General features: G+C 35.6%; 1 protein-coding gene across 1 annotated transcript in view; it reads left to right on the top strand.

Moving 5' to 3' along the window:
* The first annotated feature begins 1 nt into the window (after nucleotide 1).
* The window catches only part of SLC30A9 (solute carrier family 30 member 9), a 33,861-nt gene continuing 15,208 nt past the window's right edge, over nucleotides 2–18,654 (top strand). Inside the window, exons 1-13 of the mRNA XM_057371759.1 lie at nucleotides 2–95; nucleotides 1,756–1,932; nucleotides 4,522–4,584; nucleotides 7,414–7,513; nucleotides 8,309–8,401; nucleotides 8,625–8,707; nucleotides 9,711–9,769; nucleotides 10,519–10,586; nucleotides 14,139–14,241; nucleotides 16,088–16,143; nucleotides 17,466–17,601; nucleotides 17,975–18,014; nucleotides 18,449–18,520. Coding sequence (XP_057227742.1) covers nucleotides 2–95; nucleotides 1,756–1,932; nucleotides 4,522–4,584; nucleotides 7,414–7,513; nucleotides 8,309–8,401; nucleotides 8,625–8,707; nucleotides 9,711–9,769; nucleotides 10,519–10,586; nucleotides 14,139–14,241; nucleotides 16,088–16,143; nucleotides 17,466–17,601; nucleotides 17,975–18,014; nucleotides 18,449–18,520 — 1,144 coding nt within the window. The remainder of the gene's footprint in view (nucleotides 96–1,755; nucleotides 1,933–4,521; nucleotides 4,585–7,413; nucleotides 7,514–8,308; nucleotides 8,402–8,624; nucleotides 8,708–9,710; nucleotides 9,770–10,518; nucleotides 10,587–14,138; nucleotides 14,242–16,087; nucleotides 16,144–17,465; nucleotides 17,602–17,974; nucleotides 18,015–18,448; nucleotides 18,521–18,654) is intronic.

The following is an 18,654-nucleotide window of genomic DNA, read 5'->3' as shown; positions in this document are numbered from 1 at the left end:
GATGCCGGCCCTGGCCGCCCAGCGGCGGGGCTGCCGCGGCCTCTACCGCCTGTACCTCGGGTGCCAGGCGGCGCCGCGGCCCCGCGCCTGCCACGGTGAGTCCTGCGGGGCCCGGGCCGCTGCACCGCGCCGGCCGAGGCTCGCTGGGAGCCGCGACGGAGCTGCGCGCTCGCCTGGGGCACAGCGAGTGGCAGCCGGGGTCCCTCCCCAGGCGGTAGCACCGCTCCGGCTGCGGGCACTCTCGGGCCGGGACCCGCCGGGAGCGCCGGCTGCTTTCCGTGGGTCGGATTTATAAAAAATGAAAATGTGCAARTGTTTGGCGAGAGCAGTGCCGTACCGGGGTGTCCTGGCCCGGGCTGTGCCAGCCCCGTCTGACGTRAAGCAGGCGCGTCATGCCCGTGCCGGGGTTAAAGTTTGCACCAATTACATAAAAGGTAGCGCGGTCTTAGAGCGTTTGTGTTGGTCCGAGGAACGAGCCCCGGCTTCTCCTTTAGGCCACCGATCTAATGGAATTTGAATTCTGTGCATTTTTAGTGTAGTCACTGCCGCTTGAATTGCAACAAATGCTCTTTCTTTAACGGTTTCTTGCGTGTACATGGATTAGTAGGAAAAATGTTCTCTTACTATGCTGATTAAGTGTCCCCTTTTCAACTGCTCTAATATCACCAAAGCTTTGGAAACAAYACTGCTCATCTTGTGCCACATATTTGTTGTAGCGTTTTATAAATTCGTAATCAGTAAGTTCAGTGAACTGTGTTGAATATTCTGGGYTTTTGTCACATATGCAACAACTGTTAGTAAGAGCTGATCTGACATTTTTTGGTGAAATTTTTCCTTCAGTAAGGTTCAGGTCTGTGCACACAATCATGCAGGTGCACTGAAGACAAAAAAATGATAGCTGTTGACACTTTTATTGAATGAACACTTCTGCAAAATGTGCTTTCCAAAGCAGCCAGTTTCCCTGCTGCATTTCTGTTTGGAGGTGTTATCTACCCTCTCTACAAAAGTCTTGTGCCCCGTAGAAGAAAATGGTTGCTAATACAGGTTGCTCTGTTCTGCAACTCTGCTTTTGGCTAATCTTTTGGAATTGAAGATTGACTGCCCAGGGTGGTTTCTCAATGGACTTTTTGCATATTTATCTTTTACTTTGTCTGCTTTGAATGTTGCAACTTCCTTATAAAATGTTTTGTACAATGTTGTGTACTTTTCTACATGATTTCTGTAGCAACTGTATACTGCGCACAGTTCAGTTTTTCTTCATTGGTAAGCTGTGATTTGTACAGAGTGTGCACAGAGTGAAATGAAATGGCAACACTCACTAATAGTTTTGCAGTGGTCTGTATTTGTTCTTTTGTCGATACATAGTTTTTAAACACTTAGAGGCACTATAACTAGAATAGGACTTAGTGTATCAGAAACCTGATCTTGTCAAATAGCTTTTTTTTTGTCTTTTGTTTTTTTGTTTTTTTTTTTTTACCCTTAAAATCATCCAGAGGTCCTGAAAAAATGCATACTGGACTGTGGGAAAAAGTCCCCAATGTTAGGGTGAAATTTAAAAGTGGATGTTTGAAGGGAGGTGGTGAAAGCATGCTATGTACTCTGATATTCTAGTTCATAAACTCAGGGAAAATAAGCATGGGTCATTATTTAACAAGCTAACTTTCCATAACTTATGCTGGTAGAAGAGGACCCCTTTCCCTTCTTTTTCCTTCTGAAATGATTACCTGAAACAGCTTTTTTGCTTCCCTTTGTTAGGATGGCAAGTTTCAATGAAAAGTGGGAGCCTGTCTTATATTTTGCCATGCAATCGCCTGCCTGTGCAGTTGATGAGTCAAGTGAGAGTTTATACCTCCAATGGTCAGAAGAAAGATCTTGGATCAGAAGATACAAATGGATCAGCCCGTGGAGAGCCCCTGCATAAAGTTGAAACAGGTAGTACTAAGCCATGATAAAGATATTTATAAAAATGAAAAAGCTTAATATATTTAGTGATAAYGTTTTTCTTTCAATTGTGCAATATTACAACTGCAGAATTCTTAGTATTTTTTGGTTGTGGGCATCTAGACAGGAAAGTGGGGAGGAATGCTGAAATTAATTTCCTTGTCATTCTGRTATTAAAAAGGTTTAAGTTTAGAGTAATCAAATTTAAAATGGTGATGGAAAAATTGTGATATTGAAGGGGATTAAGTAATTTAAGAGATAAGACATGGAATATATTACTTATCTTTCACTACTTTGCTTGCTTATTTGAATTTTTTTGGTATACTTTTTGCAAGTATGTTGTATCAAAGGAATTAATGATAAAGATTGGGTGTCACTATTGAGCATTGTGGTATGTCCAGGCCAGGCTATAAATGACCAGTAAAGAAGGTTGAGCTGTTTCATCTGCTAGAGCTTTCTAATCTGCTAGTTGTTAGAACTGCAGCATTCACATTAAACATTTGATGCAGTGTGCATAACCTGACCCTYCTTGCTGTTCGCTTGTCGATCTTGTGCTTGTTAGGTGCTTGTGAAATTCACAACTGTTGTCCTTGTTCCATTGTAGCGTCCTCTATTTTTGATGCTTATTAACTGTGGGTTTGCACAGATAGAGGCTTGGAGGACTGTGCTTAAGAGATAACAGATGCTTTTTAAAATGAAAGCTCTCTTTCTTTGTGCTTTTGTCTGCAATGGAGAGGTCTTCTAAAGAAAATTTGCTTTTCCTWATTGTCAGGATAGCAGATATTTGTTCCTTCCTTAGTAACTTGTAAATTCCTGGGGCTTGCAGAAGTCTTTAAAAGCTAGTAWCTGTAGCCAGCTARCTCTATTACATTCYGATGTTTGGAAGTACMAAAGTGACTCTTAAGAGTTGTTCARTGTTGAAGATTGTATCATATCACCCTCTACTTGTCTGAAAAATAGTGATTGTGAATTGAAGTATTCCATATGCTTTTTCCTCGCTAATGCCCTGTGATTTTGTTCAGTCTCTRAGTGGAGGTAGTAAAGTTCAAAAGGGTACTTGAGGTACATACATCTCTGTGCACAGATATAATATTAATATTTTTGTGCCTTCTTCTCCCCCCTCTGAAATATTATAACCCAATAATTTGTTAAATAGTGTTTGTGATATTTCTTTTAATGGTATAAATGGTTGTACGTCTCTTTTGAAAAGAAGCTGCTACTCAGTTTTGCAAAGCAATTTTAGTGGAAGTTTTTTTGTCATGAATATTGATGGTTCAGCTGTTTGGTGTTTTAAACCAGGTAAGAAAAGAAAGGAAAGGAACAACAAAGGGATTTTGTTTTCTTTTGTTTGCAAGTGAAAGGGATAACTGTTTAAGGAATGCTAGTTATTTATGATGCAGCCTTATTTGCTGTGTAGTAAGATCTCCTTCATAAATTTAAAAATGTTATTTTTCCAAGAAAGTATCACTGAATTTTTATTGTCTGTAGTTCTCAGTTGCTTCTAGGGCAGTAGCTATTTGTCTGATTGAAACATAGTTATGTAGTCCAAGCTTCAAGAGARTCTGATCTTGGAATAATTTGAGTAGCATGTTAAGCTAGGAGTACCTCATTGCTTAACATTAACCTGCTTGAGAAGTCTTATTTTTAAGTCTTCTTTTTTTTGGTATATCACTTTCAATAAGGTAATTTTAAAATTTTTTAATGATTATGAATGTGTGGCAAACCTCCAGTGTTACAGAGTGGTAGGACACAAAAGAGTGGATATGTTGGTCTTACATGTTGGTTTGGCATGTTAGAGCCATAAGTATTTTGTTCTGAAAGCTATATTGAGATGTGTGAGACAARCATATGATATTTGTTTGTATTTTCAAGTAGTACTTCTGGTTTCTAGGTAGAAATCTCACTGAAATTCCTGGAATTTCATTTTCCACAGATTAAGATTAATTTCCCTATTGTAAATTATATGTTTGGGTTTTTTTTAAGTATGATATTGCCAAGCTTCAAAACCAGCTAAAAGATTTTGTTTTCATTCCAGCTCCAGCTTGTTACATATAGGTTGTGGACTTTAGTTTAAATATTCTGTTTTTAAAGGAGCTAACTTTTTGTAAATGAGAAAACATCAGTCTCTTGAAATTGAATCCCAGCTTGGAAGCTCTGAAACACTCTGAATACATAGCAGCCATAAGCTAGATGGAATTAATTATATTTACTAACCTAAAATTTTGCATAAAACTTGTCCCAAACCATCAGTGTGTTGTTAATTTTTTTTTTTTTAATTCCGGATGCTGTCTGAAATGTTGCAAATTGGTCCTCTTTTTTGTGCAGGCTGCTAGGGGTTTATTGATCAATGCTGTGTTAAATGTTAACTTGTAGTTGGTTTTTTTGTTTGTTTGTTTTTATGTTTCTGTCTTTTGAGAGTTTTAAATGTTGACAATCTGGCAAATACAGTTTCTAAATGTCTTGGTGCAAAGCAATATTTAGATATATTTTAATTTTGTTGTGCCAGTCAAACTCTTTACTAAAAAGAAAAGTAGCCTCTTCTCTTCCATATTTACAATGAACTTTAATTTTATTTTRCAGGACAAGAGACAACCAGTGCAGGTCAAAAGCAGTCTTCACCTAAACAGCCAATCCAATTAAAAGGTAAAGAAATACTTAGTGTATTGAAACTTCACTGGGGTTTGCTACTAGTCAGAAAAAAGAAGTGTAAGGAAGCTGGCTCCTCTTAAYTGTGCAAACAAGTTATATGAATGATATTTTTAAACACACTTGTATTCCAGCTCTGTTTGGTACCCTTTTATTTGGAAGTCACTCCTAAAAAATCAAATATAGCAGTATCCCTTCTAATTACTCACTCTTTGTAATTTGTAATTTTCATTTAAGCTGCARAGTTTATCAGGAAAAGCCTGGTTTGTTTTTTCATGTGTTTTCWCAGTCTGTCCTCCTTGCATGATTTTAGGCATGTCCATTCACCCTCAGACTAGATGTGGCCAAGCTGAATACTTGATCTTTCCCGTTCCCTGTTCTAAGTCTTCTCATGTTCTTTCTTATTACTGAGTTAATCTAATCAGTGTTGCTTCTAAATATATTTTGAYCACATGAACTGTCTAATCTGAGTTCTGTAGAATTCCCATTTGTGTGTAGTAATGTGGTGGGCTTGACACTGGCTGGACATGAGTAGCCCACTCAAACTGGTCTACCACTCCCCTCCTTAGTTGGATGGGGGGAGAAAACGTAATTAAAGGCTCCTGAGTYGAGATTAGGACAGCGAGASATCRCTCACTGATTACTGTCACAGCAAAAACAAATTGGACTTGGGGAAAATCAGTTTATTGTATTGCCAGTCAAATCAGCACTGAGAAATAAAAACTAAATCTTAGAATACCTTCCTCCAACYGTTCACTTCTTCCCAGGCTTAATTTTCACCTGATTTTCTTTTCTCACCCCCCGTGGTTCAGGGGGATGGGAAATGGGAGTTGGGATCAAGCACATTGTCTCTGCCACTTCCTTCTCCTTGGGGGAGGAACTCATGCTCTTTGCCTGCTCCAMTGGAGAGAGTCCTCCATGTAATTCCCCAGTGTGAGTCCTTCCCTCGTGCTGCAGTTCTTCATGAACTGCTCCATTGTGGATCCCTCTTCCTGAGGTGCTGTACTTCAGGAATAGGATGCTCCAATGTGGGTCCCCCATAGGGTCACAAATCCTGCTAGCAARCCTGTTCCAGCATGATCTCCTCCCTCCTTGGGGCCACAGGTCCTGCCTGCTCCAGTGTGGGCTTCCCACAGGGTCACAGCCTTTTTGGGGTGTCCACTTGCTCCAGTGTTTGGTCCTCCATCAGGAGCACAGCTGCCTCACCATGGGCTCCAGGGAATCTGCTCCAGCACCCCAGAGCACCTTCTCCYCCTCCTTGTGTGCTGACCTTGGTATCTGCAGAGCTGTTCCTGTCATGTGTTCTCATTCCTCTCTCCTACCTTCAGTTGCTATTGCACTGAGTTTTTCTTTCCTTCCTTGGTAAATACATTATCCCAGAGGGGCTATCACTGTTCCTGATGGGCTCTGCTTTGGCCTGTTCTAACCTCAGTAAATAGTGGACTGTTTTTAGGAAATATCTTAASCTTTATTTGGCACCTTTTTTTGGGATGAATGTATTTATTCAGGGGCTTAAAAATAGTTCAAGGTCAGACTGRATGAGAGAAATCAGGTTATTGTGATAAATATTAATACTTGTACTATTAGTACTTCATGGAGAGTCAAGCAAYGTATTTTGCTGTTAAGCTTCAAAACAATGTAGACATAAATAAGACAATGTAGAAGTCTTGGAAAAATTTTCTCAAAGTCTTTAAAAGCAGCAGCTTTCTGTAAGTATCCTGTGACCAAAGTAGCAGTTCTGGATTAACTGTAGAAATCATACCAATCCATATGCACAGGAGAGCATATCAATTTAAAGAAATTAATGTGTACTCTAAAGTCTTCTCACTGGTAGAATTTGAGCTTTTTGTTTTAAGTTGTATTCTGTAATGTTGGTTACATTACAGTGTTAGTTGTGTTCTATCMTTCCAAAAATGTAACTAGTCTTCCAATAAGCATGTTTAAATGGATGTGAGTGTATAGTGATTTACATTTGAGAATCTGAAAAAGTTATGTACATACAGAGAAGCTGGAAATAATGGCATAAATGTAAAATTTCATGTATAATTTTTCTGAATGTGTGGTATGCTTTTCCTTGTGCATGAAAATGTGATGTGATAAGAGTACATCTTCTAGACATAAAACCATTATGAATTAAGAATTTATGTTTTTTATTGTTATAAATGCCCAATATTAAGAGTACTAATTTTGAAAGTAATAGTTGAGAAAAATAACATATAGAGTCTGTCTCATTTCTCTGCATGCTCTGTAAAGATCAAAAGTCTTATCTGCAGAAGGAGGAATTGATTAAGTATTGGTAAAAATAGAAATGGAGCCTTCTGTTGGTATTTCAGTTGCTAGACCAAGGGTTTCCAAATGGCCATATTTGAGTGCTGTTTATGTAGTCAGACACTATCTCTGACATCAAAGTTGGAGAAGTAGCTGACAGTGGCAGTTAGGTTTGAGAACCCTGAACTACAGCTTAATAAGTGGCATTTGGAGAAGTAGCTGACAGTGGCAGTTAGGTTTGAGAACCCTGAACTACAGCTTAATAAGTGGCATTTTTGGAGGTAAATCATCCTACTCTTACTCATTTCCACAATGAACAAAATGNACAGCTTAATAAGTGGCATTTTTGGAGGTAAATCATCCTACTCTTACTCATTTCCACAATGAACAAAATGCTTTTCAATTTTCCGTTTCACTGGCAAGCATTGTTTTTCAGATTTCCATATAGAAATATCACAATATGACACTAGTTTGAATTACTAGTTTGAATTACTTTCTGAATTTTCTGCTGTAATCTCTATGATGACTTAACTTGGGTATCTGTTTCTTTTTTTTGAGTGAAAGCAGTCCTTAAAAAAAGAGAGTATGGACCAAAATACACACAGAATAACTTCATCACTGGAGTCAGAGCAATAAATGAGTTTTGTCTTAAATCCAGGTATGATGGGTTTGCATTGAGATCTAATTTTGAATATTTGTTCATATGTGCATGAAAGGTAATTGTGATTGTAGAGTGATTTTGCACAACAACGTTTTGTAAATGCTTTTGTGGTGTACATAATTGTAAGTGGCTGAAGTTAGCTCCTGCTTACTTAGTTTTGCAGTGGACTAGGAGCTTGCACTTAATTTGCATGGTTCAATAATTGCTTCTTAAGGTACTTTATTTGTACTTATGAAGTCTAGTTCAGGGGAGACACCTCTGTTCCTCCCCCGTTTTTACATAATTGTGTAGATGCTCTAATATGTAGCTCAGCACAGGAAATTTTATGTGTTTCCCCAAGTAGCTTTGTTATGTTCAGCCTTTTGCAGCTTGTGCTGGAAGTGTTACATTTTGGGATTAAATTTCATAATTTTTCTTGTCACTYGACTTCAGATTTCCTTTTAAAGATGCTAATTTATGAACCCTCTTTTTAGCATATGTGCACATTATCAGTTACCTACAGATCATTCACTGGATGATTTATTTAGTGTTTGAATACTTTGTCTTCAGTGTGTAGTATTTTATAGTATGAGGACATGATTTGGGCTTCTGGGTGTGACAAACAGTGGTTTTCAATAGCATCCTAGAGAACATTTGCTTCATGTTGTCTGTCCTATTTGAAGTAAACAACTTCACTTTTTTTGTATAGCAAATTAGTAATATCAAAATTGTGGAATATCACCCRAACATAAAAGTCAAATTAGGACAATATGAACCTTTTCTTGCACTGAACTCTTTGTCCACTTTCCTTAGTGATTTAGACCAGCTGAGGAAAATTAAACGACGAAGTCCCCATGATGACACTGAGACTTTCACCGTGTACCTGAGATCAGATGTCGAGGCAAAGTAAGAGCATTTAAAATGGATGATATGAGAGAGAGAAAAGAGTTTGAAAAATCAGGTTTGCAATGTGAAAGGGCCATAATGTTTTGCATTTTCTCTCTGAACAGATTCTATATCCTGATTATTGTAATAATGATACTGTGTATATAAAATTGGAGGGCATGCTTTTATGCTTGAAAATAAAGTTGCATGAATAGTAACATTAAGTTACTGTTACTTCATGCAGGTCTCTCGAAGTTTGGGGTAGTCCAGAGGCTCTTGCCAGAGAAAGAAAACGACGTAAAGAGGCAGAGATCAAGTACAGAGAAAGTGAGTATATAATTTTCAAATAACTTGAAATGTAACAATAAAGGATGATTGTTAGAAATTTAGCAGATAGTGTTATTTTACGAAGAACRTGTAAATTTGGAACTAGCAATTGCTGACTAGGTTTTATAGCATAATGTTAGAGTAACACTATCTATGCAGATACAGTCTGTTACTATCTTGCAATTTATCATCTTTGTGATACAGCAAAAGCATACACTCAGTTGAGATCTATAGTCATACTCTTTATGKGAGGGGGTTTAAATTTTTAGTTAATAATTTACATTTTCAATGYTCTTGCATTTTTTTTTAGTTGAGGATTTTAGAAAGAGTTAAAACTGATCCAAATCTTTATACCATACTGTTACTCATTAATTTTTATCTGAGAATAATTCAGCTTGCCTTCAGGTTTCATAAGGGGAGAAGCTCGCCCAAATAATATTTTTTTGTGTAATACTACAATTGCATGGACAGCCAAATCAGTAGTTTGTGATAGATTTGGATCTGTCTAGTCAGTTAAAATCACAGGAGAGACAATACTGCTTCTCCGTACTTAGTCCAGTTGAGCACCTTAAAATGATGTCAGGTTTTTTTTTAAGCAGTTGTGCTATTAGAAAACTCTTCTAGTAAAAAGGCTAGAACAACAGGCATCTGTTTACACATCTGTAAGTGTACTGAGAGYGCAGTCAACAGCTTCAAAATTTTTGTTGGCCTACAGAATAATTTTTGGATATAAATAAAATGCCTGAAATTGCCTACTGTATTTTGAGTTTTTCCCTCTGTGTATCATCGTTTATTGGTAGAAATAATAACAATGTGTAGGATCGTAACAGATTGTATTTGGATTTTGCATGTGTTTCTGATGAAAAATATCAAGAGAGGCATTTTTTTTTCCACAGATAGATCATGTAGCYCTTATTTGAAGTTGGCTGCTGCATAAAAAAGTAGACTTCAATTCCTGAAACTATTGGTTATTAGTGCATATTAATGATAATTTATGTTACAGATCTGTTTAGAAACCAAAGGCTGTTGTGGGAATACAAGGAGTTCTTTGGAAATACTAAGGTAAGGATATTTTCAAGTATTTGACTAAAAAAGTGTCATGAAATGTATTAGGACATATTTTGAAGGMAAATTTGTAGTGGTTGCATAAGCTTAACTAACTGAATATTATTGGAAGATTTATTTGCACTGTAATATACCAGGTCTATATGTGACTGTTATGCAGTAGTAAATGTTATGATGATAGCTTGAATGGGTTCCTCGTGTGACAGTGTAATCACCAGTAAGAGGGKTTTTTTTTCTGTTGCCTTCTTATCAGAATTGCAGCTTTACTCATGATTTCATGTATGACCTGTTAGTATATGTAGTTAGTATTTTGTTAATTAAAAGAAAAAACAACAAAAAAACAAAAACCCTAAGGAAGTTTCTTAATGAAGAAGACCCAGAAGATGAACGCTTTTGTGTATGCACTACTGGCCCTTCCTCATTGGTTAAWCAGACACATACCCTAGATCCAGGTGCTTGGATGTATAGAAGGATTCCTTAGCAGGCTCTGGGCCTTACAGCTGCAGTGGCCTCTGCTGGAGACTTCATTGGATGTTTATCATTTTATAGCCATCCATTTGTAGAAATATGTAACACCCAATTGCACTTTGGCTGAACATTCAGTAGTAAATTAGTTGCCTTCAAGAACTGTAGCTTCACTTTTGCAATATAGGACAGTGCGAATTTTTTTATTTAATAATTTGTRTTGTAGGTGTCTCATGAGGTCAAGATTTAGTTATTTAATAATCTGTTGTTTCTTTATGTAGCCACGCTCCAGTACAGCAGCTATGTTTTTCAAGGGACCAGGGAAGGTGGTAATGGTAGCTATTTGCATGTAAGTAGACAAAAAATGATGTTTATGCAAGTGCAAAACAATTTATTTATATTATCTTGGAAATAGGAACCATGTGTTTTTTTAAGATAAAGRTATCTGTCTCTGTAACTGAAGTTAATTGATTTATCTATTTATTGTTGATAGGAGCGAATTTATGTGAATACTCATCAATACATAGACATCAGGTATTGAATATATCTTTGATAAGAGATGAGCAAATTTTTTGAAGTWGATCAGACTATACAGTTTCTTAACATAAAAACTAAAATTTTGAAGGCTGGGAAGAGGCAGGTATTTAATGTTGTCCCTTCTCTTGCCCCTTCTTGAGAGAAAGCTTTTCATACATTTTTAACAATCTTCCATATAACCAACAGAAAATAATTTACTTTTCTGCTCATATTATTATTTAACTATTTTTTTTTTTCTAATTGAAATGGGGATATTTTTGGAATTTTTTGCCTTTCACATGTTTTACAAGTTTGAATGAAACAAAGTTAAGTTAATGATCCTGATGTAAAGCCAGTGTTCATAAAGACTATCTGGCATGAAACAGGAGGAAGTGTGTTAAGTTTGTCTCAGGAAATGAAGGCTAAAACRTACCTGCCATGAAACCTTCTGATTTTTCAATATATTTTGTCTTATAAAAGCTATTTATTTTTTAAGACACTGTTGATAYAAGTGAGCATAATAGGAAGAGGAAAATACTTTTTTTGGCCCAGGAAGCAAAAACGTTTTGAGCAGGAAATAACTCTTTGAGCTTCTACAAAACTATATTCTTTTATTTGGGGAAGAAAAATGCTAAGCCCATTTGGCTGAAAACCTCCCTCTTTATTGATAATATTAATATTAATATTAATATTAACTGTTCAGAGCCTTCTATGTTAAAAATGTGTAAGAATTTTTAATATGTATGTTTCTAATGAAAAAAAAAAAGACTAGGGGTGTTGAGGTAATTTCTACCTCCTTCTGTTTCTTACATTCATACAAGGAAAACAGACCTTTCCTCCTGCTTTGTAGAYAGGGCATTGTTGTAAACACTGTATTCTCTTCACTTCATAAATACCTTTTGATTATTGGGTATTTTTATATGTGAATGGCTGGCAGCCAGGCCAGGAGACATTTGTAGAGACAGTTGTGTTGCTCAGTCATCTTTTTGGGGAGCTTTTTCAGAAGTTCAAGCTATTCTTGGAACTCAAATGTCTGATGGCTTTTCAGAGATTTAAGTCAAGACCACCATCAATGCTCCTTTGTTTATGGTCCTGATCTTTTGAATGGCTTTTGGCTTTATGTCAAGAAGGATCAATCTATATTAACTTCTCCAGTTAGAATTATTTGGTAAGAATTTTAACAAACTTCARGCTTCCCCAATGAGGATGAAATGTGGTTCAGTCAGAAGCAGAGTTGTTCCATGGATCTGTGTGAGGGTATACACCAGCTGCACTGGAACACTCTGTGTTAATAGAATTCTGCATGTGAGGGAGATTTTGAAGCTCTGCTACAGAAATACAGGAAGGTAACATTTTTTGATCAAAAAGAGAATGATCTGTTATTAGAAAAACATTCTTCAATGTCTGGCTTTGTTGAATGATTTTATTGTCRCACCAATGCTTTACTTTTTAAGCAGTACAAAGTTTGTACAGCATATAATATTTTTTAAAAAATACTAGTGGTGAAGGATATTAGAAATATTACTACCTTTTTGGAAATACATATGAAGAAGTGAGTTTATTTCTCAAACCTAGGGCCTGAAAAGAAGTTTCTTTTCCATAGATTCATAATGGATYTGAATATTTTCAGTTTGATTTTTTAAAAATGTTTTAAAATTTTTAAAATATTTTTTTAATGTTAAGAGTCTAAATATTTCATGTACCTGGACAGAGATGGTTCTGTTAATCATACCAGGTCTATCTAGACCAGTATCTTACACTGTAAGGTAGAGTATAAAGAATGGGCAGTTGTATGGTGTACAATKCCCTCTGTATTTGTCTCAATTCCCTGTATTTCTTGTTCCCCATATGCGTCTTGGAGTTTTGAGATGCTTATCATCTTTGAAATAAATTTGGAATAATATAAATGCAAGTATTAATGCCCTTTAATTTATTCAAGTTTGCTATTCAGTCAGGATAGGCTTATTTGAATTTCCTTTAATTGGAGCTTAAATTAGTTAGAAACCTTGATTTGGATAATTTTGTATTTGTGTAATTTTTTTTCAAAGAAATGCTGATTCTGTTTATGTTTCTGTACATTTTAAAGTTACCAAGTAAATTTAGACTTTAAAATGGACATGTCTTCTGACAAGAAAGAAGATATGTATTGTTTCAGCACTCCTTTCCTCATTTCGAGGGTGAATGTCTGCCTCCAAAGTGGATTTTGGAATGCTTTAAGAGTACTTTGGAACAGCTTTAGGAGTTGTATGGTTTTGTTTGGTTGGTTTTGGTATTTCTTGGCATGATGTTCAAAACATTACAATAAATTTTTCAGATTTCACRTAGCTTTGGTTTGTGTTCTGTTAAGATTTCCTACTTTCAGGTCCAAGTACAGAGAATATAAGGTAGTTAAATTAGTCAGTTCAATTTAGTACAACARAGGAAATAGTTTCTGAAGTGATGGTCACTGATGTAAAATGTAACTTTGTTWTCAACCAAATCAGAGCATTTTAGCTGCCTTCTCAGAATCCATTGGGATTGCTTCAGCTAACTTGAATATAATTTCTGGCATGTGTTGTTAAAATATGCCACTAAAAGATGTTGTTAATAGTTTCTTGTAGCACATAATTTATTTTAATAGYTTAAAAACTGCCAAGAAAAGAAACTCATATTAAAAAAAAATTAGGAGGGTACTATTCTTCTTTAGTCTCATTTTCTTTGTAATATGATTGTAACATTTAACCTGCTGATTCTGATAATATTTGAAGTGAGAATGTAGCCTTGGATTTTAGTGCTAATAGGTGCCTTTGTGCAACATAAGACRATGTTTCTCCAGTGAACCTGTAGCCTTAAAAATGTTTTCACAATTCACACTGAGCATATTCATGGAGAAGTTCCATAGATAATTTTTACAGTGTAATCTAGTGACAGTCTTGTCTTCCTGTCTGTTGTCTTACATTTGTATCCTACTGAGAATGGCTCAGACTGAGATTGAAGTAGGGAACCTTGCACTGYAGTATTGGGAGAGGATGTGTAGGAGGCAAAGGATTGAAGAAAGAGAAAAGGAAGTTGTGAAGACTTGTATTCTCTCACTGGTAAAAAATCAGTTGTTCTGSGTAGTGAGTGTGATGGTAGTTTCAGGAAGTGTAACTTACTTGGGACTGCTTAGAAGTTACTGATTTTGGAATAATAAATGGTGTATCTTTATGAAGTTTAGCTGGAAGGATTTTTTTTCACAGTAACCATGCAGAAAATCTGTATCAACTATCTGTCTGCACAGCCCTCTAGTTATTCAGCTGATATTTTGATACTTTMTGGCAGGTCATGTATGATTAACCACAGCACTTGTGGTTTTGCTGCAAATGCTAACATCAAATATTCTGTTATTTCTTTTCTTTATTTTCAGAAATGGGTTGAATTTTTTTTTTAAGCTACTTGCTTGGGTTTACACGGGTTCTGCAAGTATGTTTTCAGAAGCCATACATTCTTTAGCAGACACATGTAACCAGGTGAGTATTTTTTTTCCCTTCTGCTAAAGTTAGAACTTGTAATAAAACTTAGAATAAAGACAGATACTTACAGTAGTGGTATTGCACTTACATGAAAAAAGAGGATGCTTTTTAATTTGTATTAAAGTAAGAAAGAGAAGTCAGAATGYAGATTTTAAAGTTTATTTAGAAGTAAGTTGAAAGAAGAGAGTTGCAGTAAGAACTGTCCTCAGCTACTTCRTGGATCATGAGTGGTACTTGAAGCTAGATGATTTTGGTTAATATTTTGGTTAAATATTAACTTGAAAGGGTTCTCTTGTCAGCTATTGTAATGCAATGACAGAATGTTATTTATTTAYCTCTGGGTAGAATAATGATGAGAATTTGAGTGTCTTGTTTTCTTTTTCTTTCCTAGATTGCCTTATCAGCCTCTCACAGTACAAGTAGCCACATACRTGGCACGTTTACTAAGTGGAGTGACAGGCTCAGAATTGGGCATGTAATATTAATGTGCAGGGATAAAATTAATATTTTTTTCCACTGTTTTTCTATACTATGCTTGAAGCATATGTTATGAGGCCTTGAAATTTTCCCTTCTCCCAGTATAGCAAGAATCTGTCTTGTTKCAGTTTTTGATATTGCAAGGCTTCAGGGGGAAAAAGAAAATCAATCCTTTAAAAAAGGCTTTGAGTGAAAGCCTCCTGCAGCTCAAGCCAGGAGTTCTTGGGTAGCTTGTGACTCGTGAAGTGCAACAGTCTTGTGCTCCTCTAAATTTGAAGAGTGTAGAGAACCTTAAAGCAGACTGAATATCTTAAAAAGTGTATGAACATAGTTGTGGCAAACTTTTTGCTTGGGCTGCWCCTAGTCTAGAAAGACTGAGTTAAGGACTGACATTTTGCTTGGTGGTTTTACACAACCTTTCAGCTGTTCCAGATGTAAAATGAAGACAGGGGTGCTGCTCATTCACCTGATAGTACTTAAATTTATGGGGAGGCTAGCCTTAAAGTGTGTGATTTTTCTCTTGGCCAAGTGTGTCAGTGTATAAGTGAACCAAGTTTGATAGTGGTTTTATATGCATTGAAGAACTATTCTGTTTTTTAAATGTAGTTGGACATACCACTGAAATGTGAGGTATTTGTTTTATTTTTTCAAATAATTGAGTGTGTGGAAAAACACAGGAGAAACCTTGTTTCCTCAAAGCAACTTGCTGTTGCTAAGACCAAAGTGTCTGTATTGTAATACTTGTTACTATGTTTCATTACACATAGTCCTAAAATAAAACATGTGCTTTGCAAAATTCAGGTCTAGATTTGTAAATTACTGCATTAACAACTCAATACATGCCTAATTAAATATATCCCAGGTAGGTAATTTAGATAGCAAGAAGTTATTTCTTCTTAAAAATATGCTGAAAATTTGCAATGTAAAGTTACAGCTTTAAATGTTGTCATCACCATACTACACCACAGTTTCAGCATAATTTCTCTTCAAAATGGAAGAAGCTTTGTTCCCTGAGCAATTTAATTTCTTCACACTGAAACACAGCAACAGCACTTGTGATTGCATGTAATGTTCATTTTCAGTTGCAATTCTAAAATTATAATTAACACTGATTATATATACACACACCATATAATTGCAAATATATTATATATGTAGGTATATATATTATATATGTAGGTATAACTAACAATTTTTTGGGATAATAGATTTAGATGACAGATTTTGAGGATTATATCCCAGCTCTAATAAAATATCGGTAGCAAAGCATATATGCAGTTCAACTTGCATCTGCCATCATCTTTCAAGTTCAGTTGATACAGAATGTTTCTAATTTTTCATTTATTTAACCTTTTGTCTTAAATAGGCGCTGCTAGCTTTGGGCATCAGTCAGTCTGCAAGGACACCTGACCCTAGTCATCCGTAAGCTTTTTGAGTAAATAAAGATTTTGGTAATTATATATAGGAGTAAGACCACTACTTTTTTACACATCWCCTTGTTCTTTTTAATCTGCCATTTTGTGTCATTTCTGAAAYGTATTGTTTCTGATTTTACAGCAGATAAAATAAGAAAAGGGTTTTCTTTCAAGCTGCACAAGTTGTAGTTTCAGTGGCTTGGTGCGTGTTTTTGGTTCATTTGTTTAGTGGGGATTTTTGTTTGTTTGTTTTGGTTTGGTTTTTTGTTTTTTTTGTGGTACGCTTTTGCTACGTTTTATTTCAATTGACATTGTTTCTCGAATAGTTGTTCTCGTCTCTTCTGCCTCTTCCAACTAATAGATCTACTTTGTTTTCAAACACTGGTCATGGGAATCATGGGATTTTTTTTTTTAAATAAAAATTATTGTCCTCTTCCTTTTTTCAATGAAGTGCTTTTATGCAAGCCAGTCACTTGTACCGTAATGAGTTGCGTTTGTTGTAAACTGTTCTGTTTTTTAATTTAATGATAGGGATATTACTTCATAAGTTCTTACAACTTCACTAAAGTTATAAGCTGTACTCTCCATGATATTTTTTTAGTGTTGACCTGTTTTGTCTTCATATGTTTGGGCAATCATTCATTCTTTAAGCASATACGACTTGCACAAATTTAAGATTTAAATTTTCCATATTTTAATGCTGTGCAAATATTAGTCATGTCTCCTTTTTCCCTCTCATTTCTTCCCCTTCTTCCTCAATACAGACAAAAAAATTGCACTGTTTGTGGAAGGAGTTAAAACTGAAAAAGGAAATAAATACACAYTTAATATTGCTTTAATTCTTCCACTACACTTAAAAACTCCAAGTGCTGAATTTCTGTAGTTAGCTGAACCACTGAAAGATGTATAAATTTTATTACCTTTAAATTAGCATTATAGCTTATGGCTGCTCACAAAACTAGAGTCCTTATTTAGAAGTAGCATTTCACTAAAATCTAAAAGTAACACAGATGTTTGGCTTGAGTTTGGGGTTTTTGGTTTTTTTTTAGTTGTAAAATCCTCAGTCTTTGTACAAGAGCTAATACAGCTGTTTAAAAACAAGTTAGAAAAATATTTATGCCTGATGTCCTTRCATGTATTAGATATCCTTTTTCAAGTAGGTTTTTCCCCCTCCTTGGATTAGATCGGATTTAGCAGCTTTGTCTTAAAYAGATGCCAAGTCATATGATGATAATTTAAGACATATAAAAATTAATGGCAWACTTTGAGATATGTTTGTAGAGATGTAATATCTTATATTCTAAACTAGTTTTCTTTGCTTTTATCTAGGTATGGTTTCACAAATATGCGCTATATTGCCTCCCTGATTAGTGGAGTAGGCATTTTTATGATGGGTGCAGGACTTTCTTGGTATCATGGGATCATGGGTTTACTCCACCCTCATCCTGTAGAATCTCTTCTCTGGGTAAGCTAATCTTGTTTGRTATTGTATTTAACACCATTGACTTAATAAAAAATAGTGCCCTAGTCTGAAATTTACTTCCTGAGTCAATTTGAATCCCAATGCAATTAACTCAAAACCATTCTTAATGAAAATGTGTTTTAAGAGAAGATCTCGTTAAATCCTGCATCTTTCTTTCATAACCCTCTCAAGAGGTCCTCCTTTCCCATTTTGGACTATATTGCATGATTCAAATATTGTTGGTTTTCTCTGGTTGGGAACAATTGTATGGCACAGTGGCTACTGAGATTCTGGAATGCTATGTTTGGCTAGCCCGTGGTGAAGAGATCTGTGGAAATATGCATATAATATAATAACTATTTTTTTTCCCATACAGGCATACTGCATTTTAGCAGGATCATTGGTATCTGAAGGAGGTATGCACTTTCAAGTTTCTATTTAAGTACTTGTAATCTCTTAAGATTACRGTGTGAGTAATTACAGTAATAATTGATCCTTGCTTACACAGGGGAGTTTTGAGCTCTGTTCCAAATATTTGTAAACAAACTAAAAGAAACATGTGGAGACTTTTTTTTTGCTTACCTGTCTATATGATAAGAAGTTAAAGAGCACATCATGGAAAGTAGATGAAATGTCTTTTTGGTATTAGATTATCAATAAATATAACTGTTTTGATTTGTAGGGGAAACACACATTTAGAAAGGAAGGCAACTATGCKTTGTCATTATTCAAAGTATCAATAATCAGAGCTTTCTTGATGAAATGTTGCAATAATRAAAATTCCCTCTTTTCAAAATGGAAACAAGACTTTTTCCTCTAACGATTTTCCGCAACAACTTTGTTGTTTCAGCCACTCTGCTTGTTGCTATAAATGAAATTCGGAGGAGTGCTCGAGCCAAGGGTCTTTCATTTTATCAATATGGTATGTATCATTATAGCAGTAAGCTATGTGGTTATTTAAAACACAATCTGTTCACTAGAATTTGCGTAGTGATAGAAACAATTTTCTGTATWCCCTTTTCCATTTACTGATCTGTTTTCTATCCTACTAACAAA

The sequence above is a fragment of the Malurus melanocephalus genome, unplaced genomic scaffold, assembly GCF_030028575.1.
Source record: "Malurus melanocephalus ecotype Western Australia unplaced genomic scaffold, MMel_1.1 scaffold_157, whole genome shotgun sequence".
NCBI lineage: Eukaryota > Metazoa > Chordata > Aves > Passeriformes > Maluridae > Malurus > Malurus melanocephalus.
The sequence above is the reverse complement of the archived record's forward strand: the minus strand, read 5'-3'. Positions and strand labels throughout refer to the sequence as shown.